The sequence below is a fragment of the Mercenaria mercenaria genome, chromosome 11 (genome assembly GCF_021730395.1).
Source record: "Mercenaria mercenaria strain notata chromosome 11, MADL_Memer_1, whole genome shotgun sequence".
Classification (NCBI taxonomy): Eukaryota; Metazoa; Mollusca; class Bivalvia; order Venerida; family Veneridae; genus Mercenaria; species Mercenaria mercenaria.
Genome location: NC_069371.1, coordinates 25,995,797 through 26,015,545, shown reverse-complemented (window position 1 = coordinate 26,015,545; position 19,749 = coordinate 25,995,797). Strand labels below are relative to the sequence as shown.

The window sequence follows — 19,749 nt, the reverse complement described above, 5'->3', positions numbered from 1 at the left end:
TAGAATTTTTTTTCAGATTGTCCTATGTAAAATCAAGTGACCCCTGGGGCGGGGTCAATTTTGACCCCGGAGATCATGATTTGAATAAATTTTTTAGAGGTCCACTCGGCAATGCTACACGTGAAATATCTAAGCTCTAGGCCTTTTGGTTTATTTTTAGAATTTTTTTTAAAGATTTTCCTATGTAAATCAGTGGACCCCTGGGGCGGGGTCAATTTTGACCATGGGTCATGATTTGAACAAATTTTGTAGAGGTCCACTATCGCAATGCTACATGTGAAATATCTAAGCTCTATGCCTTTGGTTTTTTGTTTAGAAAATTTTTGAATATTTCCTATGTTAAAATCAAGTGGTGACCCCTGGGGCGGGGTCACTTTTAACCCCAGGGGTCATGATTTGATTAAATTTAGTAGAGGTCCACTAGGCAATGCTACATGTCAAATATCTAGTCTGGCCCCTTCTGGTTTTTGAGAGAAGATTTTTTAAGATTTTACTATGTAAAAATCAAGCTGACCCCTGGGCGCGGGGTCATATTTGGACCCCGGGTCATGATTTGAACAATTTTGGTAGAGGTCTACCTTGACAATGCTTCATACAAATATCTATGCTCTAGGGTGCTTCTGGTTATGAGAAGAAGAGTTTTAAAGGTTTTCCTTTTCGGTTGCCATGGCAAACCAGTGTTCTTGCACGGAATTTCAATCTGTTGAACGTTTTTGAAGAGACCATATAGGAAACGTTCTCTGTGAAGTTTCCATCAAAAATTGGCCTGTTTGGTTTTAGGAGGAGTTGTTGGTTTAGAAGGTAAGTGTGGCCGGACGGACGACGGACGGACGCTGTGTGTGACGCGATCACAAACAGCTCACCCCGAGCACTTTGTGCTAGGTGAGCGTAAAATGTATTAATCAGTATTTACCTAATGTTGTGACCTTTTGGACATTTCATGAATTGTTAAAATGAGTGGGCGAAATCTTCAGCCGAGTAAATTAGATACTATGAATGTCACGTTAGACTGATAACTGATATTGCATTTAATTGTATTTGCGCATACAAGTCCAAAATTCCATCTCACAAATACACTTTGATGTGTATTGTAATTGAAATTCTCAAGACAATAAAACTAGCTTTTCATCACTCTATACATGACCTTGACTGCCAAATCTTTGAAATCTGAGAAACACATTACATTTTTCATATTATTCGAACACTAGAATTGTGTCCATGGGACACAGTGCCCCCACTAATGACTTCTATTATTGGACATAAGTTTTTCCAAGGTCTGGGGCCATAACTCCATACAATACTGAATGAATCCGGAACGCAAAACCCCAGGTGAACAATGCCACATGCTGACCAACATTCCTGTAAACTTTGGTGACGCTGGTCAATACTTTTGGAGCTAGGCGCGACACATCACTATAAATGGACCAATTTTTTACAAAGGTCAGGGGCCATAACTTTATCATGAATGAATGAATCCGGACGCGAAACCCAGGTGCACAACTACACATGCTGACCAACATTCCTGTAAAGTTTGTGCCTCTACGTCAAATTACTTTTTGTAGCTAGGCGCGACAAACATTCTCGGAAGGACGGACTGCACGGACGGAAGGAATAGGGCAAAATCTATTTGCCCCCCCCCCCCACCCCATAAAAAGCAAATTCTCAGTTCCCACTCTACTTGTAGTGTTATTGCAATAATTTCATACCACTGCAGAAAGGTGCATTTTTACTCTTTACAAAAGTATTTTTTGATATCTACCAATAAACTCATTGCCACTAATCGATTGTTACTTTCATCTGCATATACAGGGTGATGAGATGCATCAAAAAACCTTTTTATTGGTTAATATATTAAAACAACACAATTGTAATTTGTGACTTATTGACCGGTGCCACCAACATGCCAATAAACACCCTACAAACTGAGGTGTCCACAAGAAAGACCACAAAATCACACTCAATTGGTGGTAATAATACTTGACTATAAAAAACCAAAATTGGATCTTAATTGATCAGCTTCAAGAATTTACTCCCTGAGCCTGTGACAACGATTCCTGTATATTGTAAACAATTAGAGCCTACTAAGGATATATCTTATATTTATTCAATAACCATTCCCCCTATTAAAAGTGAAAAAAAAAATAAAAAAAAATAGTAAGTCTAAAGTGTAATTGTAACTTTTTCTACCAGTTATTTTAAAGCTCATTATCCCTTTATTTAAAAGGTGGCTGCCACATTTTCATTCTTAAATATTAAATTATATTAATTCCTTTTAAATCCTATAGCCTGATAATTAATTTTCAATTTAGGTCTGTACTACTACCAGTGATTTTTTTTGGAAAAAATAAAGGTGCCTGTAAAGCACTAGTCCCCAATTGATAATATGTTTTCCTATGATATAATCATAAAGGAAGTCACCCAGGCTGATAAGCAAATTTTAGTGTAGCTAGTAGAATAACCATGATGTGGGAGAAGAATCTAGTTATAACAATAATAGTATGTTTTTATTAGTTCTGACTAACATAATCAACTTTACTGACACTGTTTTTATTTTCTGATGGTTGCATCAATTAACAGCAAATAAACCTCTCTGAGCTAAAATTTCTTAGCTATTTTATTTTACAACTGGGGCTCTATGACATAAAATGTCATTGTGCCTGTTTCTTAGTCCAACTACTTTGACGTGATCCTAGAAAATACCTAGATAATTTTTTTTTCATATGCGCAATATCCCAACTAGCATCAAACACTCAAAAGACCAAAATAATTGAAGTCATTTCCAATGAAATTTTGATTGCTGTCACTGTGGACGCTTTACATGCTAAATGATTATTTCAGGAATAAGCCAGTAATCCAAATAAATCTTACATGTATCGAAAGGGGATTCAATTCGTCACTGATTTATGTAAAAAGAATCAAATAGTATCCAATATCATGAATTTTCAGGTGTATATACTGCACAGATTGATGTTTACCATGTACAGCGCAAGCAATAAAGCCAAAAACTTTATACAACTGTCATCCTTCATTATTTTGGGCCTTCTTAACTGTTGATATTTAGATTGCCAGTCACAAATGTAAAACAATCTGAACATCGAATTATTTTGACTAGCCTGTTTCTCCTCAATTCAAGCCTTCTAATCGATTTGAGTCCTTGTGTATTTAGGGAAGTTCATGCTCATGTTCCATGATCTTCTATCATGTCATCAGAAACTTGTGTTATTTACATTTTAACTTGGCCCTAAAAATTGAAGAAGCTCAAAACAAGGAGAAAGCAGCATAATTTAATCTCAATCCACTCTTGTGCCTGACCCTTATGGCTTTGATACTGTTAATTTGTGTACAATAAATCAGTTAGAATCACTACAAATGAAAGACCCTGTTAGTTCTAGAATCAACTAAAAAAGGGTGAATCAAAGAAGTATAACTATAAAAGCTCTTTGAGTGCATCAAGCAAATCATGCTTAACGGATCCATTGAAGTTCACATGAAATCAAATATATTAAGATTGAATATAATAAAATAAATCTATACTTACCAATAAAGCAACGAAAATGCACCTGACCACCATATTGCATATCATCCAGCGCGTCACTAAACCGTGTAATGTCACTAATGCTACAGCGGGGGATAATGGATTATTCCATTGTATTACACGGGTATATCGAGATGATAGTGACATAGATTTTAATATTTTTTCTCTTTCCTATATATTTTTATACCTTTAAGAAGTCTGAGATACATGAATAATTACTCTCTTAATATTACTTTCGTATTTTCGATGCAATAACTATAAAATCAACGGTTAGTTTTACCGGATATGGACCAGTCAAACAGAACACACCTTATCTCGAAAATGGAATGTTCGGATTGGGTTAACTGGTTACACAGCGGCCTACGTCACTACGCGCAAAGCTGTCAGAAGTATCTCTGGTGTAATAGTTTAAAAGGTCTTAAATTACAAACTAAATCTACAAAATATTTCCATCATGAGTTGGTACTTGGAGAAAGTTGGCCATCAGATATTTGTCAACGTCGATGATGAGCGTAAAGGTGAAATCAACAACTTGAAACCTGGTTCATTGGGGAAATTGGAGGTAAGAAGTTACAGTAGCTCTACATTCAGTGTTAAAACTAGTTTATCAATTATTAAGTCTTACAGTAAGACAAAATATATGAAATACAGCATATCACTCTGATATAAAGAAGTTTGGGTGTCAACAGCTGTCAATTCATTGATTTTCAGTCTTACATCAACTGAGCAAAAATATTTTTCTGAAAGGCAATAAAATTTATATCTTTCTGATTAAAGTTAGATCTAATTATTAAGGTCTTAATATGTTGGTGGCTGAATTTAATCAAAACCTCGTGTATTTTTTTTTTAAACTTGCATTAGATTCTAAATCTGAACAGTATAGTTAAATATCTACATGAACATGGGTATTTAATTATGCATGCCACTTTCAAAGTGATCTTTCACTTACTAAGACATTTGTTTTCTGCATAAATCACAGTTTACCTTGCAAATTATGAAAGAAGGCAAATGTATAAAGTTAAAAAGCATGATAATATATATAAAGGTTGATTCTGATAATGTGTCATTGATCAGCAGGTTTTTGACATTTTTACTGTAATCATACTAAAGTTAACTATTTTGCATAATTATAAGACAAAAGTATCCATGGTAACCATGGGCTGGTTGAAAATCAGGTCTAAGTCCTTCCCAATACACGAGGTCATAAATATGTTGAAAGACACCTGCAAGAGGGTCCAGAGTAATAAAGACTTGCATAACATTACATCATTAAATTTTGTGCATTTTTGTGTTATCTTATACATGCATAAATTATTGGGAAACAAAAATTAATATTTAAAAATAATTCAGATTATCAACGTCAGCGGTCTCCATGACAAGAAGGTAGTTATAAGCAACCATTAAATAAGCATTAGGTGTTAAAAAATGTTTGTTGTTTGGTATCCAAATATATTCTAAATTTTTGGCCCTACTCTAAATGTTTTTATGGGAGATTTCTTTTTTCAACTTCTAACAAAAAGCTGCAAAACCGCACTTTCAAAATGCTTAAAAAAATTAAATTGCAAGGCCAGTTGTGTTAGAAATCAACTTACTGATGCCCAAAAGGCGTAACCACCTTATTCTTAAAAATATTAATTTTTTGACACATAAATTTCTGGAAAGCATCACTTATATAAAAGAAAAATCCAAATAAAAGTTTAAACATTTTTTTCCAACCTACCTCAGGTTTTTTTCTCCTGTAAATCTACCTCCGGTAAAAGGAGGTAATCCCAATGCAAAAAGGTATGGTTTTTTTTCCCAAAATTTGAATTTAATATTCCCCACAATGATTATAGGTTTTAGGAGTTGTTTGCTGTTTTAAGTTGTTTTGGGCTAGTTGTGTGTATATTTAGGTAAATAATACTGTTGAACAATTACTGAAATGCAATTCATAAATATTTCACACAAAAAAACCTCTTTATATAGATTTTGGTAATGTGCAAATTTTTCCAGTTAAGACAATTTCCGAGAGCATTTTCCCAATTCCAACAAAAATGATGGCATTCCCAAAATGATGACTAAAACGGCCTGCAGTACCTACCCAAATTTTTAGGCATGTTACTGGACATAAGAATTCTTTTAGGCCTTAGTAGGTAAAATGTCTTGATGTTACTGATATGGTATAAAAAAAAAACCAGCAATTGTTTTAGAGCTATCTGAATATCAAATAAGATATATTTTAACTTTCGGTTATTATTTTCATACAAATTTCAATATGTTTTTAGCTCATCTCTCGCATAATGACAGTGAGATTTTGTTAGTGCCCAACATCAGTCCTTCCACAATTTCTTGTGAACACAACAGAGACCACATTTTGCCAACAATTGTTATCAAATGTGCACACAACTTGTATTGGCATAATATCTTGGTTCCATTTGAAGATTGGCTAGATCTCATCACAGGTTCCAGAATTTTAACCCCTAAAGAGCCAAAATTTTCTATTTGGCTTTTGCACTAAATTGCATCTTAGTAATACAGAATTCGTTTAAAAAAATCATTTATGGTTTGATTTGATCATTCACTCAGTATATAATTATCTTCTAAAACGGTAACACTTAATTGGCATTCCATGATGATCGAATCTGTCAGATCCAGTCATAGGTTCCGGAGTGTAACAGCACCGGACTGACTCCTGAAAGAGCCAATTTTTGCTTATATATCCCCTAGGCGGAGCATTCTTTGGACTATCCTTTACATAATTTAAAGCCATATTGTTAAAATGATCATTACTTGTTCAGTATTTAAGGTAATGTAATTTCAAAATAATTGTTGTTTTGCCTTTAACTAATGCATCATTATGTTGGGACAGCCAGATTTAGGCACATGGGGGTAGCAGAGATCTATGATATTTGGAAGATGGTTTGATGCAAAAATATACATGTGCTTTGAACCATAAAGTACTAAACATCATGTTCCAATCATTGGCAATTGAGTTTGTATCATTTTCATGCCTTTGACTAAAAGCAAACATTCAGTAATTGAATTTGACTCATTAGTACTATAAACACAATTCCTAGAATGTGCTGATATTGCAACAGTGTCTGGCATGACATTAATTATAAATCTGTGAATTTATGTGTAGCTGTGTGATATTTTATTGAAATATTTTTCAATTAAAGGTCATATTGAAGTCTGATGAGATGATTGTTTTGGCATTGGCTGATTTCGAGTGTGGCAGCAGCTCTTTCAGTGGGAATTTTAGTGGTGTCAGCACTTCTCGAACAGAGTTTCTGAAAAAGTGGAGCAAGCTGAGTGAGAATGGTAAGTTGCTTGAATAGTGCATGTCAACTTACAGATTTCATGCGCGGATCCAGAGGGGGGGTGGGGGGGACCGGGGGTCCTGACCCCCTCTGGAAAATCATTAAAAACGGAAAGGAGACAAGAAGGAAAGAAAATATTTTTCGTAAAAGTGAACATTAGAAACGCATTCAAAGTATATTGGGGCTGCTGCTACATACGACCACGACATAATTCGTATTAATTATCTAAAAGAAACTAAGGATTGAAAATTTGTTTTTGATCTTTTTTTCCAAATTTAACAGGTTAGCCCATAAAAATGTGAAAATAAGGGGTATATTGTTTATAAAAATGCAGTGAAAAAGGTTTAAGTATATAATAATAAAATGTTATTAACAATTAAAAAATACACCACTAAATAATTTCAATTTTTTTCAGATGTTAGAGAACAGAGTGTAGAAGCAGAAATGGTGCCGGCGAAGCTGTCTGTAAATGGTATGAATGTAAATTTTATTTCATTGTTATGTTTAGTAGGCACTTCTTCGTATGATTGTGCACTGGTTGTTTTTGTTTTTTTGTTTTTTTTTGTTTTTGTTATTAATTTTATAAAAATTTTTTACATAGATATTGATTGAAAATTAATTTTGAAGGCACTTTTGGGTTACTTTTCAAATGCCTGATTGTTCATAATGCCTTCTATGCTTGATTTAAGATTGTTATGCTTCAACAATTTTTTTGCTGAGCATCACACTGTTAGTATGACGAGAAAATTATTTTACAAACTAAGGATGTCTCATGAAAATCTAGCTTAAATTTGCTAGTTTGCCATTTCAGTCCAGTTTCTAAAGAGTTCAATATTTGCAAACAGAATCACACATGTAACAGGAATAAATTTGCTCTGCTGCAAATATTTTGTAATGACTTTACCACTCTCTTTAACACATTAGCATACATGTACTTGTATTAAGCTACAGTAACATTTCTTTTATATTTGCAGGTCTCATTGAAACTGTTCTCAAAGACAACTTTATTGGTAAGTATTGTAACTTTTTTGAAAAGGTTTGTCCTGTTGAAAGGGTAAGTGTGCAATGAATATGTTTTTTAAGATTAAAAAACACAAGAAACACAAGTCCATTAGCAAGCATTATTTGCTAAACTATTGAGTACTGTATGCAGCAACTGTCAAAGTGATTTTTGCTTCACCATAAATTTCAAGCTTTGCTAAATGCAATTAATAGTGTTTTGTCAAGTGTAAACTGACTTTAAAAACGAAATTCTGCTTATAAATGTGTGGGGCTTAAGTTGGAAAAAATAGCTGTATTATCTTGCAAAGGAAAATAATTATTAATTTTATAATAAATATATAATATAATAAAAAACAAGTAAAAAAATCTCAAATGTGATTTTTGAAGTAATACAGTCAGACCACAATTATTTCCCCTGAAAATAAAATGCTCTAGGTAAATGCCTAAATAATAGCTTTTGAACATACTGCAGTGAATTTCAACCAGTTAAAATAAAATGACTGAGAGTAATATTAAGGTTATTGGCTTTTTAGCTCATTGAGCACAAAGTGCTTATGATGAGCTATTGTGATCTCACTGTGTCCGTCATGGGTGCTTTGTCCGTCTTTCATCAACTTTTTTGTTAGAACGACATCTTGTCCAACGGACTTGGACAATCAGTGAAGATACATATTGACTGAATTTATAACAAATTACCTCCCTTTATTTTTTATCTAAATCAATACACCTTAGCAGCATCTTATGAGATTGGTTTTTGAAACGTTATTTATGTCTTCCACTGGTAAGAAATAGTCTATTTAGATAACTCTTGATTGAACATGTTATTGAATGAATACTTTACTAATATATGGTTTTATAGAGCTTGAACTCTGTTCTTTACAGCATATATCATTGTTGTAACCTCCCCTGATTTTAATAAAATGGATTTATTTCGGTAAATATTTATAGAACTCATTTGAAATTTCAATATTGTCTTTTTAGCTGGACTAAGGCCAATCAGGGTAGGTAGCTTATGGGACAGTTTTTATGCCAAATTACCCTCCCTTTGTTTCAATTAAATGGGGTGTTTTCTCAGTAATTAAAGAAGATCTTGATTTGAAAATGTTCATTTGTATGCCTTCCAGATGGACTCAGGACAATCAGGGCTAGATAAACTTGTGACTGAATTTATGGACAAATTTACCTCCCTTTTTTTTAAGTTAAGAATATATCTCAGCAGCATATAATTGAGATTGTTTTAAATGTTATTTAGTCTTCCAGGGTAGGAATAGCCTGTTAGTACAAAAATGAAACATTTGAGCCTAGGACCCTCAAACTTTGTATGGAAATATTGGCCCTGGACTAGGTCAAAAAGGGACTGTTTTAAAGAAAAAGGTTATCCTGACGATATTAATAATGTGTATGCCTATGTGCTTATGTCAAAGCTTGATCATATCATTTTGAGCAATGATTCTCGGAGTGAGCGATACAGGGCCATCATGGCCATCTTGTTTAATATTTTAGCATCAGTGTTTTTATTTGAAACATGTGGTTTATATTACTCAATTGAGCGATTCAGGGTCATCATTACCCTCTTGTTTAAAAATGTTCACAGAAATAATTACTTAAGAATGATATAAACTGAGTCTTGCACACAATTTAAGGAAACTTCACACAAGTAATCAGTACCAAGCTTACTTGTGCGTGGTGCGTGCATACAGTCCACTTAATTATGCAATCTTGTGTGCATCAAATTGTAATATATTGTGTCAGTGCATGTGTAGGGTTCATTCATCACCTTCAGTGATAGCTCAAGTTCAATAAATTTCAATCTTATTTCAGGTACACGTGATGTTCATGTGTCAGTAGGTCTAAAAATAGAATAACCTTGTGACCTCTCTAGAGGTCCATATTTTTCATGAGTCTTCTGAAAATTGGTCAGGAATGTTTTTACACTTGTGATATCAGGTCAAGTTCGAACAACTGGTATGTGGCGCTAGTCAAATACTAGAGTCAGTAGATCTAAAAATAGAAAAACCTTGTGACCTCTCTAGAGGCTCATCTTTCTCAATGGATTTCATCTAAGTGGATCACACCTGTTCACCTTGATGATATATAGCGTCAGGTTCGAAACTGGGTTACGTGGGTGTCAAAAACTAGGTCAGTTAGGGTCTTAAAAATAGAAAAAACCTTGTGACCTCTCTAGAGGCCATATTTTCTCTAGAGTTCTTCATGAAATTGGTCTGATTTGTTTCTCCTGGATGATTTCTAGATCATGTTGAAATGGGTCTATGTGCGGTCAAAAAACTAGGGTCAGTAGGTCTGAAAATATTAAAAACTTTGTTGTGACCTCTCTAGAGGCCATATTTTTATGTGGATCTGTTTGGAAATTAGTCAGGAATGTTCACCTTGATGATATCTAGGTCAAGTTCAGAAACTGGTTTACGTTGCGGTCAATAAATAGGGCCTCAGTAGATTAAAAATAGAAAAACTTGTGACCTCTTAGAGGCCAGATTTTTCATGTGTTCTTCATGAAAATTGGTCAGGAATGTTCACCCTTGATGATAGCTAGGTCAAATTCGGAAAACTGCGGTTCACGTGTGAGGTCAAAAAATAGGGCAGTAGTATAAAAATAGAAACCCTGGGTGAGTCTCTAGAGACCATATTTCTCAATGGATCTTCATGAAAATTGGTGTGAATGTCAGCTTGATGATTACTAGGGCCAAGTTCGGTAACTGGGTCATGTGCGGTCAAACAACTAGGTCAGTAGGTCACAAAAAAGAGAAATACCTTGTGACCTCTCTTGATGCCATATTTTTCACGAGATCTTCAGGAAAATTGGGTGAGAATGTTCACCTTGATGATATCTAGGTAAAGTTCAAAGTTGGGTCACGTGCCGTCAAAAACTAGGTTCCATTAGGTCAAATAATTGAAAAACCTTGTGACCTTCCTAGAGGTCATATTTTTCAATGGATCTTCATGAAAATGGTCAGAATTTTTTTATTTTGATGATATCTAGGTCACTGTGTCAAATAGAAATAGAAATAACGACGTTCATACTCAGTTCAACACTAGGTCATGTGGGGATTGGTGAGCGATTCCGGACCATCATGGTCGTATTGTTATTAATATATTTGGAAGAAAAAAAAATCTGAGTATTCTGATTATCTTGGACGATACTATTCTCAGAACTTATGATTGTGCTCTAAATACCAAATGATTTACAAGTATTTGATTGAACATTTCATCACAGTAACCGGTGAAATATGACACTAAGGCTTATTCTAGAAAGAAAAATGGTTGGAGACAAAACTAATTCAGTAAATGATCTTTATTATGTTAAAAACATTTAGAAAGATTTTGTGAAATTTAATGTAACTGAATTATGCTGATGAAATGATATAGACATTAATACTAAGGGTCCTGTTTTTAATTAATTCCCCTTGTGAGAAGTATAAAATAAATCAATCGGTTTTCTTATTTTAACATTTTCCTTTAGTGTTAGTCCTGAGTTCCAATAACTTTGCAAAGCTAAGATTTTGGTTGATATTGGGATCTTTTCAAAGGCATTAAGAGACTTTTTCTTTAAAGTTAATAATGACGCAAATTTGACATCATTGCAGGGAAAATTTTAACAAACTGATCAATTTTTCAAAGCTTGAGAACTGGTTTTACTCTAAAACGTTAAATGAATGTGATAATTCAAATGTTTTCTACACAGTCTGTATTTTGAGTTTCATTCTTTAGCCTACCTTATTGTTTGTTACTAAAGAATGACACAAAATTTGTTATACAAGTGATTTACCCTTGGGTTTTTATAGAATAGGAGGAAGCTCCAGCAAAGAATGTCACAGCATCTGCAGATGGCCAGGCTTCCAGAAGAACTGTTCCAGAAGGTGATTGAGACAAATGCAAAGAAACAGGTGTCTGAGAAATTCTTCAAATCAATGCTTAGAATTGACAACAACGATACTTATGGTGAATGTCTCGACATCCTTCTTACAGAAGGGCAAAGTGCCTTCAAGAGCAAGGTGTAAGTAAAGAACAATTTTTTTTTTCTGGTTCAAAAATAGTGTTGTGATCAGAACTTTATATAGTATAACAATGCAGTAAAAATTTAACAATGCTTTCATTAAAAAAGAAAGCACCATATGTTAGGAAAAGTAGTTGTTATACTTAAAATGGTAGCAGTAGGAAGTTGTACAAGGAAGAAGTAGCAATATATGTTTGAAGGTTTTATTTGTTTGCTTTTTATGAGATAGCAGTAAGAAATCAAATTCTGAGATTGTAAGCAGTAAAGGTAAGAAGTCCATTTCCATACTATATTAAGTCAAATGAAGATGTAGTTCATTAAGTGTGTATGCAGGAAGTGGCAAGAAAGACACAGGGAATGGTGGTAACACACACCCCCCAAAACATTGAACGCCAGATAAATTAAGTAAAATATTACGAACTTCAGCAATTCCAAGCAGCTTATTAATTTTTTAAAATATAGAATTCAAGGGACTTTGTTGCGGTTTTTTTTAAAGTTAGCCTAATGGACACTGTATTGTTACAGCACTTTGTTATTGAAAAATAATGGGAATGGTTATCTTTGCCACCTAATTTGATCTAATTGATCTATTTTTCTATTCCATTTATTATTAGAAATTAGATTTTTATTGCTCATTTATATAATTAAACTTTTTATTTCTAAATTAAATTTGTTCAAGATCGCTAAATGGTACCCAACTATTAAATTTTTCACTATAACCTTTCCATTTTACTAAAGCTTGTTTTTTCTTATAGTCTCGTCTAATAACTTTTTCTATTCTAAAAACTTCTTGTGTAGTAGGTAAAAGTTCTTGTTCATAAAATGAACCTTGAATTATTTCATCATTTAAATCTTTAATAGTGTATGTTCTGGGATTTGTATTATTAATTTTATAAATTATAAATATTTCCTCTGTCCAATTTGGTGTATATCCTTTTTCAAAATGTCTTTTAAGTTTGCTTAAACGAACTCGATCACCAATTTTAAATTTTGCTTTGCTCTTTGATATCTTTAAATCACCATATAAATTAAAGTAAACAGTACCTTTATTTAAGTTTTTACTAGCTTCGGTTGGTGTTATTTTTATACTAGAATGTTTTGTTTTGTTATATTTATCAACCATATCCTGCAAATTATTTAAATAAGTATAAGTATTATTTGCTGTAAAATATTTCCACATTATTCTTTTTAAACTTCTATTAAATCTTTCAATAACTACAGCCTTTCCTTCATTAAATGTATGGTACATATTAATTTTATTTTTATTCAAAAATGATTCAAACTTTTTATTATAAAATTCTTTTCCTTCATCTACCCATAAATTTACTGGTAATCGTCCTTCTAAAATTATTTTTTCAAATGCTTCAGTAACAGATTCTCCAGTTTTATTCTTTAATGGAATAACCCAAGCATATTTACTAAATATATCAATAACAGTTAACAAGTACTTTACTCCTTTATTATATTTTGAAAAAGCTTGCATGTCAACTAAATCAGCTGACCAAGTATCATCAATATCATTAACTATCACTCTTCGTTTCCTAAATTTCCTTTTAATTGGTTTGTGTAATTCTTCTGCTAATTCATCGCTCCATGTGATTCCGGGGGTATACTCTACCCCCTTTTCCCGTTTTTTGACTTTTGTTTTTGTCCCAATCCAAGTGTGTATTTCGTTTTAATTATAGGTTTCACAACTAAATGTTTTGCAATCTTTTCTCCAAATGTTTTTGGTTTAGTTTTATTTAAATTGGAAAGCATTTGCTTATCACATGTACCCTTTTTTACATCGCTGTCATAGCAAAAATCATGGTCCATACATACTGCATCCAGTTCATTGACAGGGGGTCCATTATCTAGGGGATTTCCTGGCCCACAATAATTATATCCTGGAAGTGTTAAACCTTTCTTAGGTAATAAAGGTAACATTGCTTTGTGAATATCTAAATTACCTCCTGTACTTTTAACAAACTTTGATTTCATCTTTCCACAAGATGAACAGGTAGCTTTTATCATTTTTCTCCCGTTTTTTGTTGTAACATAATGAGGATTTATATTATCAGTAAATTTTCTTTCTTTCAAACAATATATTTTATTCTGTAAACTCATCTATATCATATGTATTTAAAACTTTTAATTGGGTTTAAAACCTGTGGATTTTAAATTGTCCGACATTGACCAGTTCGGACCGAGGGTCAAAAGGTCAAATGAGGTTAGATTGACTTCGCACAAACAATTACTTTACTACTACAATATAACTTTACTTATAAAAATGATACTTTAGAAACTGTTGAAGAATACAAATATTTAGGCGTTTTATTCAGTAGAAGTGGTTGTTTTGTAAAAGCAAAGGCTCATATTGCAAACCAAGCTACCAAGGCTATGTATTGTCTGATCAAAAAGTCAAAACACCTTCAATTACCGATAGATATGCAAATTGATTTGTTTGATAAACTAGTAAAGCCAATTTTATTATATGGCTGTGAGTGTTTGGGTTACGGTAACAATAGTGTACTAGAAAAAGTTCAATTAAAGTATCTTAAACATATATTGGGTCTTAAGTCAAGTACACCCAATTGCATGGTATATGGCGAAACTGGTGTTAAACCGTTACATATTGATATTGACACCAGAATGATAAGCTTTTGGTCCAAATTAGCTGTACCAAATGTTCTAAAATTATCAAACACGTTGTATTATTTACTACTTAGAAAATTTAATAATTCTGTCAATGTAAAAAGACATACTTTCCAATGGATAAAACATATCCAAAACATTTTTGTTGAGTGTGGTTTACAGAATGTCAAAAATTTTCCTAACCATAAATGGTTGATTAAATGTGTAAAACAGAGATTATCTGATTTATTTTTGAATGAATGGTATTCCATAGTAAACAATTCGTGCAAATGTAAAAATTATCGAATGTTTAAGGAAACATTCCAGTTTGAACCATATTTAGTTAATACACCTCATAATTTACTTAGATACGTAATCAAATTTAGAACTCGAAATAACCGACTGCCTGTTGAAACAGGAGGCTGGAATAGAACTGAGCTTCACCTACGTAAATGTACTCTTTGTAATTGCATAGGTAGTATTGGTGATGAATACCACTATATATTAGAATGCAAAGAATTATCAGTATTGAGAAAAAGACATTTAGAACGTCAATATCATAAACGTCCAAATGCAATTATGTTTAAGTCTATAATGAATATCGATTCGAAACAATGTGATAAATACCGACACTTCTGTGTATTTATTAAAGAAATTATCAAGAAATTTGTCAACCCGTAGTTGAAATTGAAATTATTTGATTGTAAATATTGCAAATATTGTGTTCATTATTTGTTGCTTTCAAGCTTTGTATGTGATGAAATGTATGGTAAAGGTAAAAGGTAAAGGTCTTGTTTATTATAGTGTCACCCCTGTTGAAAGGGCCAGCAAATTTTGACTTATGAGACACCTTTTATTGTGCGTACCAATTACCTCCCAACTTCTACCACTATGCCAGGCGCCAGGCGGATAGAAATCGGTAACCATTCATTTAACTAGCTCGCGGCTCACGAACCGGCCATTTCGGAATGAGTCCCATGACAAACATCCCCCGGACGAACGCTCCCCATGGGGCTCGAACCTTCGACCTCCCGATCCCGAGACGGACGCCTTAACCACTGGGCCACGGTGACCGGTTTGTATGTAAAATTTTAGTATTATGTATAACGTCTCTCCCTTACATATTATATGTAAGATGATTTGTTTGCCTCTTGTATGTCTAATGTATATATGTGTTTGCCTCATGTATTTCTAATGTATATTACGTTATAGCTCATATTGTCATGCATGTCATGAATTGAGTATTAAATAAACTGTTAAATAAACTGTTCATACCAAATTGCACCTGAAGAACTTCAAGTGTTAAATTAAAAAAAAATCAATCAGCCGTGAAGTCAGTAGTCCCACAACGGCCGTTTGAAAGGCTATATCTTGTGCGCGTCTGTTGCATTGTAACATCCCAATTTGGCGCTCGCGCTGAATTTGATTCAGTCGTGTGGTGCAACCAACAATATTTTTTTTTAACTTTATACTGTTTTTCGAGTGAGTCAAACATCAATATTTCCAATGACAATAAAATTTTACAAAGAAAATCTTTAATTACACGCACACGTGAATTTCGTGCAAAACGGCTATTGTGGGACAACTGACTTCATGGTTGATCGATTTTTTTTTTAATTTAACGTGAAGTTCTTCAAGTGTAATGTGGTATGAAAAAAAAAAACAAGTGAAATTCATTAAATTAAGTTTTTTTTTTTTAAAAAAAAGCCCCAGTTATACATCTGGATAGATTCTTTTGCTGTTCAGTATATTTGCTACTTCTATTTTATTAGTTTCGTTTGTGTTAATGTGTACCTTCCCTCAGTCGCACTTTCAAAGATACCCAATTTCCATGTTCGGCGCTGTAAAGGCGCGAGCGTTTTTTGAATATGGATTTTCTTTCTGGGCTGTTTTATTTTATTATAAATCATCTTTTTGATAAATATTGGAACTTTTCAAACAAAACACTAATGGAAAGATCTGTTTTATAGAGACGTTTAAATGAAGTAAGAATTTTGGAAAATGAGAAAGAAAATTATTATAACATGGCACATTGGTGTTTCTTCTTTGTAATACGCATTTTATTATGTTAGCAAATGAATCTCATATGATCAAGGTAATTCGATGCATATATGGCGTGCATGACAAATTCACGTTCAACACTTTTTTCTTCGAATCATTTCTGCATATGAAAATATTTGCTAAAAAATGAAATATAATACAAGGGCAGCGGTGGTCTAGTGGATAAGGTGTCGGACGCTCAATCCGGGGGGTCGGGGGTTCGAGCCCCACTGGGGTCACGACCATGCCTTCTCATATGACACCAGTACTGGTTTTTCAAGGAAGCGGACACGAGAGTGGTTCTAATAAGATTGAAGCTTCCATCACAATAGGTAAAACAAATTAGTATAAACTAACAAAACTTCAGTCTGCATCTCAAGAAAAATACCTTATACGTTACGCATTTACTCTGCTTAATGTTTGCTTTTGTGTGACTACATCTGTTTGAAGTCGAACAAATATACCTCGTTTATTTCGTTTGATTGTGTCTTAGGAACTTTGGAAACATTGTTTCAACAATTATCAGGCAATCATAAACAAAAGGTTATTTAAAGTCACTTGTATTAGGTTTTAGGGAAACTAATTTGATTTGTTTTTGCTTTTATGTGATTGTCGGAAGAATCAATACGAGTGTACCGATTGCTTTATTCTTCAAATGACGCAAATGAAATCAGTCGGAAATTCTGTTTCGCTAAAAAACCCTTACTTTTCGGAAAATATTGTCTATTCTGTATGTGCGTGTTCACTAGGTTTATCTTAAATAAATTTGTATTAAGATTGGGGAATGGCGTGACGTACCTCAGAAATTTTGATACATAAGTTTAACAAAATGAAAGCAATATTCTTATAAATAAATCATTTAATTTGTCAACATATTATAATCATTTTATGCTTTAAATGACAAAAAGGCTATTTATAACAGATTAGCTTTACAGCTTTTGATCATTTGTAAGCTTTACACTGACGAGATATGAAAACGCAACAAACATATGCCTGTGTATATGCCTCTTAACCTATTGTGTTAATTTTACAGTCTGGGTATAGACTATCGAGATCTGTATGTGTTGAACATTTCAAGGTAATGCTTTTTGTAGTAAAAATATATTCATTCGTTGTACTTTCCTTTTTTAAAAGAATATCATAAATCGCGCTTTAGTATATTCCTTAATTTTCGGGACCTTATCACAGGCCGTAACAGTATTAATAACATTTTTGTCTTTTATATATATTACTCATATGAATTTAAATCAAAATTAAACAAAACCTTGGAAGCACACACTTCATACCAATGTGTATAGCACAGAATACATACTTTGTATATACATTTGTTTAGCATAGATTACATACAGTAACTTTACGTGTCCTTCTGTATAGCATAGGTTAGACACTTTGTATGTATATGTGTAAAACATAGAACATAGAATACACACTGCATGTATATAGTATGGCATATGACCCACACCTTGCATGTGCAGGGGTATTGCACAGAATACGCAGTTGCAAGTATATACATGTATGTATACAACAGAATAGACACTTTGTGTATATAGCACTGAGTACATACTTTTCTTGTACATAGGTATAGCAAAGAATACATGCTTTCCATGTACATGTGAATAGCACAGAATACACACTTTTAATATAAATATGTGTAGCATGTAACAGAGAAATGTTACCTAAAGTCTCAGAACAATCTTAGAAGGTAATTAGGTTGACAGACAGCTCCTATACGCTAATTTATTACCGTTAGACATTTTAGGAGTCTTGAAGTATCTCTGATTCTTATCATAGTTACGTGGGCCACAACGCAGCTATTGAATATAGACAAGTTTATTTGAAATCGAATTCTTTCTTGTAGATATGTATCTTTCTGGTATGTCATTATCTTATTGCTAAATGAGCGTTTTGTCATGTTACTTTAATATGACTAAATACCAGCTTGTGTTTGTTTAAAACGTCGATGTAATGAAAACAATACAAAATGAAATATGTTTTAACATGTATTGAAGTAACATATGCTACGTCATTGAACGTATCTTAAGGAGGTAGGTTACCTTGTTACCAGGGTAAATTCAAATTAGTTGAACCGCAGTGATTTTTTGTATTTCGTATAATTTAATGTTTTAACTGCTACAATCTCAGTTCCGTTTATCTCTGTCCCTTCAAGTACAATTTTTGTCCAGGTTTGAAGTACATGACCCTCTTAAGGTATTTTATATAGAAAGAAGAAGGAAAATATGGATATTTAACACTTTTCAGTGTATTTTGGTTTCATTGTTATCCGTAGAAGTCTGCATAATTAATAGTTTTACTAGTATGCGCATTAGCTTTCTAATAAAAGCTTAAAATGTATATGTCGCGGGGCTCGTGTTTCCATGGTAACGCATTTTCTCACATTTTTCAACAATTATGTATGAAAACGGGTTTTTCGACGGCTTCAGTGCCATTATGTTATTGACCAACATGGAATATTTGGGTAATATGATTAGCAAAATACCAAGCACTTTACATGGTACTATGTTTTTCTTAAAGGTTAGAGTAACCATGGCAACAGAGATGTTTAAAATAGCTTATATGTTGCTTTTTATCGTAATTTCTTATAAAAAAATATTATATAAAATTATCTTTCTTGTTAATGTAGCTTTATAACATCTTATTTCTAACGTTAGTAATATTTTCGTATGAATTGCAGTTAATTTAACAAATTTCACAGCTTAAAATACTTACAGCAGTGCCCGTCGTCTGACATTTTTATTGAAAAATCGTTCTGCATGCTGCTATTATTCTCATGGATATTGTTGAAATGAAAATAAAAAGCCGAAGCTGTGTTCCTTAAATAGACCAGTGTCAACCCTTTTGAATTTTACAATTAAACATATAGGTCACGGGCTTCGTTTCCATGGTAACATCAATTTAATTCAAGACACCACAATTTCATACTGAAATTTGAACAATTTTAGAGCTTAGTTTAAGTATTTAAGTAACACATTATCAACGGAAACTGGGAAATAGGTATAACAAATCAAACTGCCCAATTTTTATTTGTAAATGACCGTAATAAGTTACCTTTCAGCCAACTATATTCCCAATCACATCAGTTACCATCATCCATTTTCTAACATTCCGCATAACATTTCAATATAATTACATAAAGGAAGCAAAATATTGATCATTTTTCAGAGCAAAAGACTAATAAAAAGTATTTCAGCAAATAATGGCTGTTTAAAAATAGTTCAAATAAAGAAAAA

General features: G+C 32.9%; 1 protein-coding gene across 1 annotated transcript; it reads left to right on the top strand.

Annotated features, from left to right (window-relative positions):
• The first annotated feature begins 2,430 nt into the window (after positions 1-2,430).
• LOC123562893 (uncharacterized) lies at positions 2,431-11,852 on the top strand. The gene is made up of 5 exons (XM_053517990.1): positions 2,431-4,097; positions 6,694-6,835; positions 7,250-7,306; positions 7,809-7,888; positions 11,637-11,852. The coding sequence occupies exons 1-5, from the start codon at positions 3,990-3,992 to the stop codon at positions 11,850-11,852; spliced, it is 603 nt and encodes a 200-aa protein (XP_053373965.1). The 5' UTR covers positions 2,431-3,989.
• Positions 11,853-19,749: the final 7,897 nt, after the last annotated feature.